The 17,928-nt window shown below is 46.2% G+C and overlaps 1 protein-coding gene across 7 annotated transcripts in view; it reads right to left on the bottom strand.

Moving 5' to 3' along the window:
* smarcc2 (SWI/SNF related BAF chromatin remodeling complex subunit C2) overlaps positions 1 to 15,332 on the bottom strand; it is a 124,772-nt gene extending 109,440 nt beyond the window's left edge. For all 7 annotated transcript variants that reach the window (XM_078431602.1, XM_078431603.1, XM_078431600.1 and 4 more), the window contains exons 1-3: positions 15,200 to 15,332; positions 5,115 to 5,234; positions 2,324 to 2,409 (exon numbers count right to left, since the gene is read on the bottom strand). In XM_078431602.1, coding sequence (XP_078287728.1) covers positions 2,324 to 2,409; positions 5,115 to 5,234; positions 15,200 to 15,310 — 317 coding nt within the window. In that variant the 5' untranslated portion in view covers positions 15,311 to 15,332. The remainder of the gene's footprint in view (positions 1 to 2,323; positions 2,410 to 5,114; positions 5,235 to 15,199) is intronic.
* Between the last annotated feature and the right edge of the window lie 2,596 nt (positions 15,333 to 17,928).

Genomic DNA, 17,928 nt, shown 5'->3' with positions numbered 1-17,928 from the left:
CCCATCATTAATCTTTCAACCCAACAACTCTATAAATAACAAGGATTATCTGCTGGCCTCACCCTATCAGACATCCCCTTTGTTCTTCCCATCCCTCCTCCCACAATCTCTACAATTTAAAACTCGCCCATTTTCTCACTTCCCCAGTTCTGATGAAGGGACTTCTTTCTACCTGACAAATTAACTCCATTTCTCTTTCAAGTAATGCTGCAGAATTTTGCTAATGATTCAGAGCAGAAAAAAGTTTTTTTTTAAATTTGTGTCATCACACAGCTGTATGCCAATAGCGAGCAAATGTTAGTGCCACGTCGTTGGCCTCTGCAAGATCCTTCACAGTGCATGTGTCATGCAGCATGTCACAGCTCAGGAGATGTTCCACAGTCTGAAGGCCCCGTCCACACTCGCAGTCTGCCACATCTTCAGTATATCCCCACTTCAGCACGTTCGGTTTGCTCCTCCCCACGCCTGTCCGCAGTCTGTTGAGACTGTGCCAGGTTATCCACAGTTAGTCGGAACCTGGTGGGAGTTTCTCAGAGGAATCGATAGTCTTCCGGAGATTTCTCTAGTCTCTCTTCCCAGCGTTTGAGCCTTCTGGACAATGCACTGCAGTCCAGGGGATGGACAGAAGAGAGGAAACTTCTACATGATTTCAAACGCTGAGGTTGCAAAGGGGGGTTATTAGTTAGATTGGTAATTAGAAAGAGTGGTAATTAGTTAGATTGGATTTAGTTTTTTTGTGGGCATGACGTATCTAGGCAATTGTCAACATTACTGGGTGGACAATGTTACTTCAAGTTTGGCTAGAGGTGTGGCTCGTTCTGGATCACAGGTCTTCAGTACAACAGCTGGGATATTGCCATTGCTGTACCCAGCGCCCTCACTTGATTCTTGAAATCACATGAATTAAATGGAAGTGGATGACGACTGGTTTCTGCAATACCATGGATCTCAGGAGGAAGATGAGATGGATCATTTGCACCATTTGCCTTACATGCCAAGTCCAGTAATCGTTGAGGAAGATGTTCCTGGACCCTCCTACCCCTATGAGCTGCTTAAGTGTCAGAGATAGTATGTTATCGGGCGTTTTAGACAATAGAGTGCAGCGAGAAGACTATTATTTTCTATCCTCAGTTTTTGTGCTCAGACACAAAATCAAGCAGAGCATGTCACAAACAAGAACAGATTCTTATCCAACAAACCTGGGAAGAAGACCTTAACATTGAAATTGATGATGATGTCTGGAAGGTAGTACTGAAAAGTATAAAATCCTGTTCTATTAATTCTAGGCTACAACTGATTCAATTCAAGGTTATACACAGACACAGATTACACTACTCTAAGGTTAAGCTGCATAAAATCTTTCCTGGTCTCTCACCTTTGTGTAATAGATGCATGACCACTCGCTCGAGGGTACACTCGCTCACCACTTTTGGACTTGTCCAAAACTTCACAACTTTTGGTGTCTTTTATTTCAATGGTACTCTACTGTTTTAAACGTTACTTTAACTCCGGACCCTGAAACTGCTCTATTCGGGTATTCCACAACGCTTGAGAAGCTAGACCATAATGCTCGCACAATCTTGGTTTATGGTATGGTAATTGCCAACAGATGTATTTTGAAACTATGGAAATCAGACTCTGTTCCTCAGTTTGAGACTTGGTTAAGAGAATTAATGGGCATCTTACACGTAGAGTGGTTGAGATATGAATTGTCTGGCAACCCTCAAAAGTTCTTCAACATATGTTTAAAAAATATATATTTTAATTTATTTATTTGTTTGTTTTTGTTTGTTTGTTTTCATGATTATGTAGAGAAGGGGAGGGATGGGGTTTATTGTTGTTGTTATATGCACTGTAATTAATTAAATTAATTTTTTTAAAAATAAACATTATAAAGAACAGATTCACTGGAATTATCTTGAAGTACAGCCTGCAGATCGGATAATGGCATTGAGATGGGTGTTCCAGCACGATCAAGTGTCTGGTACTTTCTATACAATTCTGAAGCCTGAAAGTTTCAATTCATATGGCAATGGCGGCAGGAGGCTCCATGGACAATCCTTTACTTTATTAATGGAGGATACACTCAAAATGCTACTCAGCAGATTGCAGGCAGTGAGAAATGCTTTCTCTCAATATCACACTTGCCCCAACATTTCTGTACTTTGATTTCGGGAAATATTCCATAAGACTAGTTGTGAAACGATGTCTCAACCTCAATGTTCTGACCTGCACCGAGTACAACTCAAATCAACAGAGCTGTCTGGAGCATGTACGTTCTAGAAAGAAAACTCATTCTGGAAAGGAAAAAGAATCAACCTACCATCCTTGGTCGCTCTTAAATTTGTAAGCAGCAGCTAGAATATGGCACAGAGCTCCACCTGCTTTGAAATCTAGAAAGCATTTCATCTGGAAAACAGAAGAATAGTTTAGTTCTGGCACTGAATGAAAGAAGAACACAGCTAAAGTCACTTACAACTCTAAAAATGTCCTTAAAAATGCAATTATGTTTCAGAGAGCTGACAGAGAGATACATATTTTCTGATATTTTGTAGTTTGCAGGAAATATATACTAGTAGAAGAGGAAAGTGTTGACGTGTAAATGTTAGAGCAAGTGAAGGCTGTCAAATGGTCTGGGGTTAGGAGCAATAAAGGCATGGGATTCTCCCTAAATTTGAAGTGGTCCTCACGATTTGACTGTTTCCTATGCACAGATTCAGATCTACTGCATGCTCACCTTTCTGTACAAATAGACATAGTATGGGTGAGAACACAAGTAACTTTAAGGACTAGGATGTTTTGAGACTAAGGATGGGCTAGTCACTATGAGCCGATACTTCAAACAGACTTTTGCATGAAGGCCAGAAAATTTGGATCTGGAAATTTTTCATTCAGTTAGGAGGACAGATAATGAAGGAATAAAATGAATGTCAGTAGGCGAGGGGCATCATGCAGATGACACCAAGTTTGTTGGGGGTCACGGACTATGAGGAAGGCTGTCATGGTATGTAGTGAGAAATTGCAGATGAAGTTTAATTCGAGCAAGTGTGAGGTGTTGCACTTTGGAAGGTCAAATGTAAGGGGGAAATATACAATTAATGGAATGACCCCCAACAGCATTAATGTACAGAGGGATCTTGTAGTCCAAGTCTACATCTCCCTGAAATTGGCAACTCAAGTAGATAGTGTGGTGAAGAAGGCATATGGTATGCTTGCCTTCGTAGGTCGGGACATTGCGTATATGAGTCAGCAGATCATGATGCAGCTTCATAGGACTTTGATTAGGCCACATTTGGAATACTGCGTGCAGTTCTGCTTGCCCCATTACAGGAAGGATGTGGAGGCTTTTGGAAAGAGTGCAGAGGAGGTTTACCAGAATAATGGCTGGATTAGGGGGTATTAACTACAGGGTGAGGTTGGACAAACTTGCATTGGTTTCACTGGAACGCCAGAGGCTGCAGGGAGCACCGACAAAGGTGTATAAAATTATGAACAGCATAGAAAGGGTCAACAGTAAGAACCTTTTTTTCCTCCAGGATGGAAAAAAACAAATACTAGAAGGCACAGCCATTCTAGTTGCAAAGATGTGAGGGGCAACTTTTTTTTTAAACATGGGGGGGGGGGGGGGGGGGGGGGGTGTGAGTGCCTGGAACGGCTGCCAGGTATGGTGGTGGTAACAGATATGACGGTGGTATTTAAGAGACTTTTGGAGAAGCATATGGATATGCAGGGAATGGAAAGAAATGGATCATGTGCAGGTCGATAAGAGATGGTCTTGGCATAGACATTATGGGTTGAAGGGCCTGTTCTTGTGCTGTACAGTTCTACGTTCTATTATTCCTTAGGTGGATTGTATAGTATCCCTTATTCGTTTTTCTTCTTTCAAGCAACAGTTTCATTCTTTTGTTTACTCACTCCAGGAGAATAGTAGTCTCTTGTTTATTACTTATACCAAGAACATAATTTTTAAAAAGAATAGGGCTGACATATTTTAATGGTAAGCAGTTGGATTGGGACAATGTAGAAATTTGGAATAAATTGGTAGCTTTTTGCAGGTTTAAAGATTAGCATTGTTTTAAAATAATGTCGTTGAAATAATGCTTTAATAAATTTGGTGTATCAGCACAATAAACATTACATGAAAGAACGGACTCTTAAACATAGAAACATAGAAAGTAGGAGCAGGAGTAGGCCATTCGGTCCTTCGAGCTAGCACCGTCATTCAATATGATCATGGCTGGTCATCCAGCATCAGTACCCCATTTCTGCTTTTCCCCCCATATCCCTTGATTCTGTTAGCCCTAAGAGCGATATCTAACTCTCTTTAATACATCCAGTGAATTGGCCTCCACTGCCTTCTGTGGCAGAGAATTCCAGATTCACAACTCTCTGGGTGAAAAAGATTTTCCTCATCTCACTCTTAGTACAATTAGAATCCCTACTCCTGACACAAAACTACCAGTGAACAAAGCTCCATAGATCAAGTCCAATTGAGATGCTCTCCAACACTGGACAGACATGTTGTAGAATCAAGGTGCTAAGTTTCATCGTAAAGTTCTGCACAGTCTAGGGACCCTGTTCATAGCAAATGCTTTCAATTGAAATGAGCCTCGCCTATTTTGGAAGTATCTAAGCAGTTGAAGTTAGACAACAGTCTGTATGTATCCTTTTAAATTGAGGATTAAGGCGTTGTTTACCAAGATGTTTAATATGATTAAAGGATTTGATAAGAGAGTAACCATTTCTTCTGAACAGGGGAGTATGGAATTATGGAGCATAACCGTAATATTACAGCCAGATCATTCAGAAACAATGTGAAGGGACACACTATCACGTAAAGGGGTAGCCGAAATTTTAAACCCTCTTCCAAAAAAACCTGTCATGCTTGGGAGGGGCGAGGGGCATCAATTGAAAACATCATAATTGAGACTAAAAGACTTTTGTGAAGTAAGAGGAGGTGAGGGGAGGGGGTTACAGAAGTGAAGCTGCTAGATGGAGATCAGCCATGATCTAATTGAATGGTGGAAATGCTAGCGAGCTGATTTGTTTATTAGTGCTCCTATGTTAAGCCAGTATTAATGAATGTATACCTAGTTTTGACTGGTTGTACTTACTGGCAATTTGGTGAGTGGTGCATTGCTTACATGTTTCCCAAACACCTCTTCCTGGAACTGCAGCAGCTGGACAACCAGGCTAGAGAGAGACTTGTTAGTTGGTGGCTCAGCTTGGATGTACTGTAAAAAAAAAAATACCCATCAAAGAGCAATGCAAAAACAGTTTATATGGTGCAATAATAAAATGTTGGCATCACAATCATTTACATTTAAAGCTTGATTTGCTAAATGTGCAAGTTGAGTCCAGAGCCTCCCTAACCTGGAGAATAGAGAAATAAATCACAGATGATGCTACTGCAACTTACTTTAAAAAGTAAAGCTCCATGCTGGGAAGGTAAATGGATTTATGGTGTCTGATTTTATAAATCTCTTTTTTAAAAACATTCCATTATATTCTTCCAAAATAAATACCTGAAAGAAACATTCTTGCCCTGAAAGAAACATTCCACAGGCTTCCCTTCTGAAACGAGCCTATCTAAAATGCTCGTAGTGTACAGGCAGCTTTGAGGAACTTTGTTTAAGGTGACCAGAACTAACATTCCAAAAACAGTGAAGTAGGAAGATCAAAGTGTGAGTTATGAATAATTTTTATTTCAAATATATTATTAAGGTGAATAATGTAGGAACAGAAAAAAAGTCTCTATGGAACACAAAAAGCTTGGAATGTCTGCCTTAGCACAGTGGCCTTCTTCAGACTGAAGGGTCTCGACCCGAAACATCACCCATTCCTTCTCTCCCGAGATGCTGCCTGACCGCTGAGTTACTCCAGCTTTTTGTGTCTACCTTGGAAGAAGTTTAATTTAGTTTAGTTTAGAGCTACAACAGGCCCTTTGTCCTGAGTCCATGCCAACCAGCGATCCCTGCACACTAACACTATCCTGCACACCGTGAAGAACAGTGGGTGGACCACCGTGAAGTACAATGGGGACCTGGCGTGGGGGGACCGTAGTGAAGGACGGTGGGAGAACAAAGGGGGTCCCGACGTGGAGGACAGGGGGGGCACTCTAGTTTAGAATTCTCTGCCCAGGGGATAAGTCTGTGTTCATTTGTTCCGGTGAAGGCGCTGTGCACACGGCAGCCAGACCACAGTCGCTTGTCTTTTTCTGTTTTTTTTCACTTTTAATTTAATTTTAATTTCAAATTTCCATGTACCTTGTTGTGTGTTATGACTGTTGGCAGACCACTTTCCCTCCGGGGATGAATAAAGTTCTGTCGTATCGTATCGTACTACAGACAATTTACAATTTTACTGTTGCCAATTAACCTACAAACCTGTACGTCTTTGGAGTGTGGGAGGAAACCAGAGATCCCGGCGAAAACTCATGCAAGTCACAGGGAGAACGTACAAACTCCGTACAGACAGCACCCATAGTCAGGATGGAACCCGGGTCTCTGGCGCGGTAAGGCAGCAGCACTAGAATATTTCAAGGATTGCCTCCAAGTTACCAATGACTCACAAATTTGGGAAGATCTGGCTCATGATTGTTATGGCTGGCAAAGCTTCACCCATAATTGTGCGACAGCCCGAGCATATTGTCGGCACAGTATAAAAACCATGAATCATACCACAGCAGCACACAGCTGTTATCCAAAGTGACCTTTCATTGTGTCATAAACAGTTCAAAAAACAAACTAGTTTGATCAGAGAGAAAAAGTGAGTTAATGTTTCAGGACAGAAACTTGCTGTATTTCCCACGCTAGGGCATCCAGATTTTGTTTAACACCAACATTTAATAGTCTCGTGCCATTTAAATAATATTTTGCTTTTCCATTCTTTCTATCAAAGTGGAAAATACCTCCCCTCATTACACTCCACCAGTCATCTTTTTGCCCATTCCCTTAACTCAACTGTATCCTTGAAACCTAGCTTACCACCGACCTGCATGCTGTCAACAAACTTTATAGATTACTAGACCAAGTGGACCCGTTGGGCCCATTCCTCGTAGAGGGGGGACAGGGAAGGGGAGAGGGTGTCACTGAGCGAGCCCTGGACGCAAAGCCTAACATGTATTGGTGTAGTACCCTCAACCCCCCCCACTCCATCCCCCCTACCCACCCCACTTGCCCCTCCCCTGCCCCCACCCCCCCCAACCCTGCCTCCACCCCCTTTCCCCCTTCCCACACCTATTCCCCCCTCCCCTTACCCCCACTTGCCCCTACCTCCCTCCCCTCCCTGCCCGCACCCCATTCTCCCCCCCCACCCCCAATCTTCCCTCTTCCCCACCACCACTCTCCCCCTCCCCCACTCTTCCCTCCACCCCACCTCCACCCGGCCCTCCTCCCCTCCACCCCCTTGCTGCCCTCCTCCCCACTCTCGCCTCCCCCCACCCCCGCTCCCTCCCCCGTCTTGTCCCCCACCCCCCTTTCCCCCCACCCCCTTCCCCACCCCAACTCTCCCCTGCCCCCTACTGTCCCCTTCCCCCCACCCCATGCTCTTACCACCACCCCCACTGCCCCCCACCCCCACTGTCCCCCTTCCCCACTGTCCCCCTTCCCCCACTCTCCCCCGACCCCACCCCCACTCTCCCCCCACCCTCCACTCTCCCCCCATCCCCACTCTCTCCTCCCCCCACCCCCCTCCTACCCCCACCCTCCCCTCCTACCCCCACCCTCCCCTCCACCCACTCGACCCCCACGCCCACTCCCCTCCGTGGAACCGTTGGCGGCAAAAGCCACTTACCACTGGCCGTGCGTACAGGGAGGAGGAGGAACCCCCGGTGTGCAGCGCGGCGGCTGGGACCCGGCCGAGCTGGGACTACTCGAGGCCGGCGGCGCGGCGGCTATGGTCTGGCCGAGCTGGGACTACTCGAGGAGGACAGTGCGGCGGCTGGGACCTGGCCGAGCTGGGACTACTCGAGGCCGGCGGCGCGGCGGCTGTGGTCTGGCCGAGCTGGGACTACTCGAGGAGGACAGCGCGGCGGCTGGGACCCGGCAGAGGTGGGAGACGGACAACGCTGCAGCGGCCCGGCCGAGCTGGGACTACTCGAGGCTGGCGGCGCGGCGGCGGGAGGCGCACACAAGATGGCGGAGTGTGAGGTGGAGTGCGGCCGCCATTTTTCTGAAGTCGCGACGAGGCAGTCGGTGGAAGTGGCCCTCGTCGACGACGCCATCGATGGAAGCGGCCGCTTAAGGAGGAAGAGAAGAAGCTGCCCGCTGCGGCTTGTGTGCGGCGCTGGGCCCGGGCGGGAGCGGGGACTCGAGGGCGCTGTGGGTTGAAGGGACGGAAGGGAAGGATCAGTGGACCATCAGTCCGACCATCTCCCTCCTGCTCGGAGTGTCCCCCGGGTGTAGGCGTGGGGGGGGGGGGGGGGGAGAGAGGAGAGGGAGGGACTAATCCCGGGAGGACGGCTCCGCTAACGGCGTCCATCTTGTTTGGGCGAGTGAGGAGAGAGGTCGTGCGTGCCCCATAGTGACGTCATACGCAGAGCACTTTGAAAAATTTGGTTAGAAATGAAATTGTGAAACTTTAAAATCTCTCTAACTTTAAAAAAATAAGACCAATTTAATTAAAACTTAATTAACAGTCGCCAGGACAGTGGTGATTAAGGTGATGCTAAAATTGTGGCGCTATGGTTTACCGTTTTGGCTGTAGGTCCACATGTCCACAACCAAATTTAAAAATTTCAGAAATATAGATATATATAGATACAAATATACATACAAAAATAAAATTTAAAAATAAATAAATATATATATATATATATACACACACACAAGATCTGAGTTTTATTAATATACTAGACAAGGTTGGGCCCATTCCTCGTAGGGGGGGGGGGGCAGGGAAGGGGAGAGGGTGTGACTGAGGAGGCCACTCTCTCCTTCCCCACCCCCTCTAACTCTCCCCCACCTCCCCTTTCCCCACGACCCCTTTCCCCCACTCTCCTCCCCCAACCCCCATTCTCTCCTCCCCAACCCCCATTCTCTCCTCCCCACCCCCCTTTCCCCCTCTCTCTTCACCCCACCACCAACACCCCTCCCCCCACCCCTGCTGTCCCCCTACCCAGTCGCACTCTCCACTCCCACTCCCTCCTCCTCCCACCCTCCCCGTCCCCCCCACTCTTACTCTCCCGGAGCGGCGGACTATTGGAGACGGGCTGCGCGGCGGCGGCTGTGGCCTAGCCGAGCTGTGGCCTAGCCGAGCTGGGATTACTCGCGGCGTTTGTGGGGGAGAGGGGAGAGGGGAGAGGGAAGCGAGGGGAGAGAGGAGAGAAGCGAGGGGAGAGAGGAGAGAAGCGAGGGGAGAGAGGAGAGGGGAGCCCCTGATTGCGGGCGGGCGGCTCCGCTAACGGCGTCCATCTTGTTTGTGCGAGTGAAGAGAGAGTCCGTGCGTGCCCTATGGTGACGTCATACGCACAGCAGCCCTTGGAAAAATGTGTTTAGAAATGAGATTTTTGAACTTTAAAACCTCTCTAACTGAAAACATATAAGACCGATTTAAATGAAACTTGTTCTAAACAGTCGCCGCGAGAGTGGTGAATAAGGTGGCGTAGAAATTGTGGCGCTATGGTTTACCGTTTTGGCAAAAATCACAGAAAAACATTTATTTATATATATCCCTGGTCCCTTCAACCAAACGCATTTCCATCCATTTTAGTATATTACCCTCAATCCCCAAATCTGCAACTCAGCTCCAACTCAGCAACACTGAAGCGAAGCTTCTCATGATGTGGACACTGCAGCGGTGGTTGCTGGGAATCTTACTCATCTCCAACAATAACTTGTATCTGCAGCATGTCACCTCGTCCCGTCATCCTTATCCAGGCTCGTTTTATCTATTCAACCAGATGAGCTTTTTACTTACTCGACAGCTTGGTTTTTTTTAAACTGGTTACTTTGTCGATTAATACTTTTCGTCTACTTACATCTAATTTTGATTCTGTTGCGAGCTTTAAAAACCTACTAGCTTTCACTGAACTTAGGACAAAATTTAAACATTTTTTTGCTGAAACATGGATCAGGTGTGGAAATAGCAATTAAAATGGTTAACAACCAGGAGATTCAGCAGACCTGGTCTCTCCACCCCAATATCCCTCCATTTTGCTTTATATTTCACTCCTCTTCTCCTTATCTGAGACCGTTTGTCTCATCTTCAGCCTTTGTTGCATACTCCACCCGTCTGTCAATTAAAACCCCTTCACTTGCATCCACCTATCATTTGTGTAGGAAGGAACTGCCAATGCTGGTTTAAACTGAAGACAGACACATAAAGCTGGAGTAACTCAGCGGGACAGACATCATCTCTGGAGAAAAGGAATAGGTGACGTTTTGGGTCAAGACTTAAGAATCTGAAGAAGGATCTCGACCTAAAACATCACCTATTCTCCAGAGATGCTGTCTGACCCTCCGAGTTACTCCAGCTTTTTGTGTCGATCTTTCCACCTCTCATTTACCAAGCCTTAGTCCCACCCCCACCTCTCTTTTCCAGCACCCAGCTCTACCCCACCACCCCACCCCAATTTCATCATTCTGAAGGGTCCAGATGCAAAACATTGTATGTCCATTTCCCAATACAGATGCTGCCTGACCCACTGAGATCCTCCAGCACTTTGTCTTGATCAAGATTCCAGCATCAGCAGTTCCTTGTATCTCAATTTGGGAGGGAAGCCTGTCATTTAATAGGGATGGGCACCCATGTGTCCAATTAGAGTCATAGAGTGATACAGTGTGGAAACAGCCCCTTTGGCGCAACTTGACCACACCGGCCAACATGTCCCAGCTACACAAGTCCCACCTGCCCACGTTTGGTCCATATCCCTCAAAACCTGTCCTATTCATGTACCTATCTAACTGTTTCTTAAATGTTGGGAATAGTCCCTGCCTCAACTACCTCCTCTGGCAGCTTGTTCCATACACCCACCCCTCAGATTCCGATTAAATCTTTTCTCATTCACCTTAAACCTATATCCTCTGGTCCTCAATTCACCTAATCTAGACAAGTGACTGTGCATCTACCCGATCTATTCCTCTCATGATTTTATACACCTCTATAAGACACACCCCTCATCCTCCTGCGCTCCAAGGAATAGAATCCCAGCCTACTCAACCTCTCCCTATAGCTCAGACCCTCTAGTCCTGGCAACATCCTCATAAATCTTCTCTGTACCCTTTTCAGCTTGCCAACATCTTTCCTGTAACACGGTGCCCAGAACTGAACACAATGCTCTAAATGTGGCCTCACTAATGTCTTGTACAACTGCAACATGACCTCCCAACTTCTCTACTCAATACTCTGACTGATGAAGGCCAATGTGCCCAAAGCCTTTTTGACCACTCTATCTACCTGCGACTCCATCTTCAAAGAACCATGCACCTGCACTCCTAGATCTCTCTGCTTTACAACACTCCCCAGAACCCTACCATTCACTGTGTAGGTCCTGCCCATGTTAGACTTCCCAAAATGTAACACCTCACATTTTTCTACATTAAATTCCATCAACCATTCCTCCACCCACCTGGCCAATCGATCAAGATCCTGCTGCAATTTTTCACAACCATCTTCACTATCTGCAAAACCACCTACTTTTGTAACATCTGCATTCTTGCTAATCTTCCCATGTATGTTCTCATTCAAATCATTGATATGGATGACAAATAGTAACGGGCCCAGCACCAAACCACCAGTCTTCAGGCATCTGTCCTGTATTTGCCACCCTCCAGTCTTCCGGCATCTCTCCTGTATTTAAAGACAACTCATAAATTTCAACCAGGGCTCCCGCAATTTCCTCTCTGGTTTCCCACAATCGAATCGGTGATGGGATCGGTCAAAGTCTGCATGGATTTATGAAGGGGAAATCATGCTTGACTAATCTTTTGGAATTTTTGAGGATGTAACAAGTAGAATGGATAAGGGAGAGCCAGTGGATGTGGTGTACCTAGACTTTCAAAAAACTTTTGACAAGATTCCACACAAGAGATTAGTGTGCAAAATTGAGGGTAGGGTATTGACATGGATAGAGAACTGGTTGGCAGACAGGAAGCAAAGAGGAGGAATCAACAGGTCCTTTTTAGAATGGCAGGCAGTGACTAGTGGGGTGCCACAAGGCTCGGTGATGGGACCCCAGTTGTTTGCAATATATATTAACGATTTGGACAAGGGAATTAAATGTAACATCTCCAAGTTTGCGGATGACACAAAGCTGGGTGACAGTGTGAGCTGCGATGAGGATGCTATGAAGTCTGCGGTGACTTGGATAGGTTGGGTGAGTGGGCAGAAGCATGGCAGATGCAGTATAATGTGGATAAATGTGAGGTTATCCACTTTGGTGGCAATAACAGGAAGGCAGATTATTATCTGAATGGTGTCAGATTAGGAGAAGGGGAGGTGTAATGAGACCTGGATGTGCTTGTACATCAGTCACTGAAAGTAAGCATGCAGGTACAGCAGGCAGTAAATAAAGCCAATGGCATGTTGGCCTTTATTGAGAGAAGATTTGAGTTTAGGAACAAGGAGGTCCTACTGCAGTTGTACAGGGCCCTGGTGAGACTGCACTTGGAGTATTGTGTGCAATTTTGGTCTCCAAATTTGAAGGAGGACATTATTGCTATTGAGGGAGCGCAACATAGGTTCACCAGGTTAATTCCTAGGATGGCAGGACTGACGTATGATGGAAGAATGGGTTGACAGGGCTTGGATTCATTGGAATTTAGAAGGACGATTGGGGATCTACATATAAAATTCTTAGAGGATTGGACAGGCTAGATGTAGGAAAAAAGTTCCCGATGTTGGGGGAAGTCCAGAACTAGTGGTCACAGTTTAAGAATAAGGGGTAGGCCGTTTAGGACTGATATGAGGAAAAATGTTTTACACCCAGAGAGTTGTGAATCTGTGGAATTCTCTGCCACAGAAGATAGTGGAGGCCAATTCACTGGATGTTTTCAAGAGAGAGTTAGATTTATCTCTTCGGGCTAAGGGAATCAAGGGATATGGGGAAAAAGCAAGAACGGGGTACTGATTTTGGATGATCAGCCATGATCATATTGAATGGCGGTGCTGGCTCAAAGGGCCAAATGGCCTAATCCTGCACCTATTTTCTATGTTTCCTCATATATATGTGATCAGGCCCTGGAGAGGTCTACCTTCATATATGATAGTCCCCTCAGCACCTCTTCAACCATAACACTGACTGCTCTCAAGACCCTTCCATTGACTGCTCCAATTTCCTCCGTCCTACTGTCTTTCTCCTCGATAAACATGGAGGAGAAATATTCATTAAGGACCTTGCCCATCTCCTGTGGCTCCACACAGAGGTGACTGCTTTGATTCTTCTGCTAGTTCTGGACTTCCCCCAACATCAAGAAGGCACAGCAACGATTGTTCCACCCGAGAACACAGAAAAAGTCGGGTCTACCCCAACAGCTGCTGACGACATTCTACCGCTGCACCATAGAGAGCATCCTAACACATGGCATCCCTGTGTGGTGTCTCAGCTGCACGGAGGCAGAGAGGAAAGCCCTGCAGCGGGTAGTCCATAGAGCTCAGAGGACCATCGGAACACAGCTACCAGCCTTGGAGGGCATCTACAACATACGATGCCTCAGAAAAGCCACCAGCATCCACAAAGACTCTTCACACCCCTGCAAGTCTGTTCGAACTTCTACCATCGGGCAGACGATACAAGGCTTTCTACGCCCGCACCTCCAGACTCAGGAACAGCTTCATCCCCAGGGCCATAGCTGCTATGAGTTTAGGAGCAGGGAGGTTCTACTGCAGTTGTACAGGGCATTGGTGAGACCGCACCTGGAGTATTGTGTGCAGTTTTGGTCTCCTAATCTGAGGAAAGACGTTCTTGCCTTAGAGGGAGTACAGAGAAGGTTCACCAGATTGATCCCTGGGATGGCGGGACTTTCATATGAAGAAAGACTGGATAGACTAGGCTTGTACTCGCTGGAATTTAGAAGACTGAGGGGGGATCTTATAGAAACATATAAAATTCTTAAGGGGTTGGAGAGGCTAGATGCGGGAAGATTGTTCCCGATGTTGGGGGAGTCCAGAACCAGGGGTCACAGCTTAAGGATAAGGGGGAAGTCTTTTAGGACCGAGATGAGAAAACATTTCTTCACACAGAGAGTGTGAGTCTGTGGAATTCTCTGCCACAGAAAGTAGTTGAGGCCAGTTCATTGGCTAATATTTAAGAGGGAGTTGGATGTGGCCCTTGTGGCTAAAGGGATCAGGGGGTATGGAGAGAAGGGAGGTACAGGTTACTGAGCTGGATGGCCTACTCCTGCACCTATTTTCTATGTTTCTATGCTGAGCCGGATGGTCACATCGCACAGTGAACCGGCACAGATCTACTGCACTTTATTCTGTTTAAAACTGTTCTAATTTGTGTCATTGGGTTGTATAAATTAATACTGACTAACTAATTAATTTATTGCATCGTATGGGAGGCGCATTCCCAATCTCGTTGTTCTCCTGTACAATGACAATAAAGATATATTGTATTGTATTGTATTGAGGGGTCCCACTCTCTCTCTAGAAGGACTCTCATCATAGTGGCTCTAGCATTGTTCTCTATCCCCACCACCCAGCCCAAGAAATTGGCAATATTCCGATGAAGAATGTTCTTTTCTCTTTTTCTTTTTCTCTTTCTCTTTCTCTCTCTCTCTCTGTCCAGATGCTTCCTGACCTGTTGAGAGTTTATAGTATCTTGATTTTGTGTCAGATTGCCAGCATTGTGTCATTCTCTTCCCACCAGTTGCCAATACCCAACTGAAAGATAGTTTAATTGTTCAGGTTTGGTGGGGGTGGCCGGTGCCCGGCTGCGTGTCCGCTCCCCGGTGCCAGACTGGTACACCTGCCTCCTCGCAGGGCGCCTTCCCTCCGGGGCCAGGTGACCCGACCGCGCCTCCGCCCTGACGGTGGCCCACCGTCCCCGGAGACGCACTGGACGCACGATGCCTCACATCGATTGAAGCTGGGAATAGCGAGGCAGGCCCTACGACCTCACTCTCCGTCCCCTCTCATTTTAATAACAATAATGAGTCGAGCTTTCTTATTTTGATCACAAGCCCCTCAGGCCCAGCGCTCCGTTTTAATTGCACCATCCGCTGCACGCAGTTGAACTACATTCCCCACGCCCCTTTACCTTTTTGTAATTCTTCCCCAGCCACAGCCGCACGTTGTCGAACTGCGACACCGTGTCCGAGGACTCGAAATATTTCACATTTGGGCCTCCATCTTTCTTCCGCACCGCCATCTTCAACCAGGCGTTCAAAGCACGGCCACGGCAGCCGGCAGCGCCGCCGCGCGTCCGGGCGGGGTATCGGCACCTTGCAGCGCCGCCGCGCGTCCGGGCGGGGTCTCGGCACCTTGCAGCGCCGCCGCGCGTCCGGGCGGGGTATCGGCACCTTGCAGCGCCGCCGCGCGCCCGGGAGCAGTAAGTAGTAAGCTGCACCGTAACGTTTGGCCACGAAGCAAATGGTTATATGAAGAGAATAGCTAAGGTAGGCACAGACCACCAAAGGGTGAGATTGGGGTGTGAATAATGGGAAGTAATGAAGTGGCCGAATCAACATTTGGCATCAGTCTTCACGGTGGAGGACACCTCAACAAAAGTGAGGCATTGTGCCCCCGTGATGGTGGGTCACCACGGGCAGAGGGCGGTCGGGTCGCCTGGCCCCAAGGGTGTGGCTGTACAGACTGTTTTCTGTATCCTCGCAGGTTTTAATGATGAATTTGTGTGCATGGACTGCAGAGAAACTTAGCCATTTTTTCCCCTGTCTTTGTTACTTGTGTTTTACATCTCCCAGAACAGCCCAATGAAGACCAAACAACCATTTATTTGGTCAAGTGTTTGTTGGACCCATGAGATTTGTTATTCTGACTCATGTTAAACAAGAAAAAGACATTTATTACAGAGTTACTGCTTCAACATACACAATGTCCAGTGCAACTCCATTATTGAGTTCGAGAAGATAAAGCAAGTGTGATGACTCTGGTGTTTGGACATTGATGGTTGTGCCCCAAGCGAACAAGACTTATTGAAACTCCTCTTTGCTTTGCAATTTGACAGTACAAAGATCAACAGTAACTCTACACGTAGTTATTGGGACCTTTGCCTCATCTTTCGTCTCTTGCGTTTCAATCTGTAACAAGAAATTGATGAAATACTGAAAAAGTAGACATGGCGGTGGCAACATCACTACAGTAACACGACACACATTTAAAGGACACTTACTTAAAATTTCTTGTTAAAACTTTTTAGTCCAGAAGTAGGTGAGTCACATTAGAGGGCAGTGGAGGCCAATTCTCTGAATACATTCAAGAGAGAGCTAGATAGAGCTCTTAAGGATAGCGGAGTCAGGGGGTATGGGGAGAAAGCAGGAACGGGGTACTGATTGAGAATGATCAGCCATGATCACATTGAATGGCGGTGCTGGCTCGAAGGGCCGAATGGCCTACTCCTGCACCTATTGTCTATTGTGGGTTTTTTTAATACTAATCGGTTTTTTTGTTTACTATTTATTGCATACTGTATTCACAGACCTGTTGTGATGATACAAGTAAGAATTTCATCGTTCAGTTTTGGGACATATGACAATGAAACACTCTTGATTCTGACTTTCTGCTATCTTACCTGAGTAGAAATACCAGAAAATGCTGGAAACACTCAGGACAGACCGCCTCTATGGAGAGAGAAATTGTCAATGTTTTGTATCTGTGACCCTTTGTTAGACAAAGAAAGAGCGAGCTACAAGAAAGTTTCACCATGTTAACTTGAACTGACTTGCACCTCTATCTTTCCCAGGTCGAACATGAAATGTTGACTGTTTTTCTCTCTCCATAGAGGCTGCCCGAACTGCTGAGTGTTTCCAGCATTCTCTGCTTTTGTTTCAGATTTCCAGCATCTGCAGTTTAAAAAAAAGTCATCTTATTTTGTTCCCATTAACCACAAGCCTCTTCATTTTCATCATATTTTATTATATTTCAAATCAACCATCAGGGTCTTGAACGACACTGCGCATTCTCTGACCATAACCTTACCTCAGCACCAAATTACAATGGACTTTTTAATAGGTTGCACTGTGTACTTTGATTTGACCTATTGTGGTCTGGTTGCCTTGTATAAATGATAATTTATTACAGTATTAATTATTGTATATTTATTTGTTATTGCATTAACATACCTGTAAAGTTGCAGCAAGTAAGAAATGCATATGACTATTAAACTCTTAGTAGCTATTCTTATGCAAAGCTTCCAACAGCCAGTGCTAACATATTCTGAACAAGAGTCTCGACCCAAAAAGTCACCCATTCCTTCCATCCAGAGATGCTGCCTGACCCGCTGTGTTACTCCAGCATTTTGTGTCTATCTTTGGTTTAAACCAGCATCTGCAGTTCCTTCCTGCACATATTATTACCCTTCTGCCTTTCCTATCACCAGCTCTTCCATATTTCCCATATTTGACCTAGCTTAATTTTCCACCATAAACCCTCAGATTCACAACTCCATTTGATTCCTCTGTTTTTCATCACATCATTAAAAACAAGATATTTTCTTTGGATGGAGGTCTATCTTGGCAAGTCCAACATTTATGACCCACCCCTAATTGCTTAAGGGTGGGCTGCCATCTTCAATCATTCCAGTCCTCTGGTGAACTCCCTTCACAAAGCTATTGGGGAGGGAGTTCCAGGATTAATAATTCCAATGCGGGATGGGTTAGGGTTCCCCTCAGGTGGTGATGGTCGCATATAGCTGCTTCCCTTGAAGAGACAAAGTGCTGGAGTAACTCAGCGAGTCAGGCAGCATCTCTGGAGAACATGGATCGGTGATGTTTCACAGAGTGCTGGAGTAACTCAGCGGGTCAGGCAGCA

The sequence above is a fragment of the Rhinoraja longicauda genome, chromosome 42, assembly GCF_053455715.1.
Source record: "Rhinoraja longicauda isolate Sanriku21f chromosome 42, sRhiLon1.1, whole genome shotgun sequence".
In the NCBI taxonomy this organism is placed as follows: Eukaryota; Metazoa; Chordata; class Chondrichthyes; order Rajiformes; family Arhynchobatidae; genus Rhinoraja; species Rhinoraja longicauda.
This window is presented reverse-complemented; position numbering and strand designations above follow the sequence as displayed.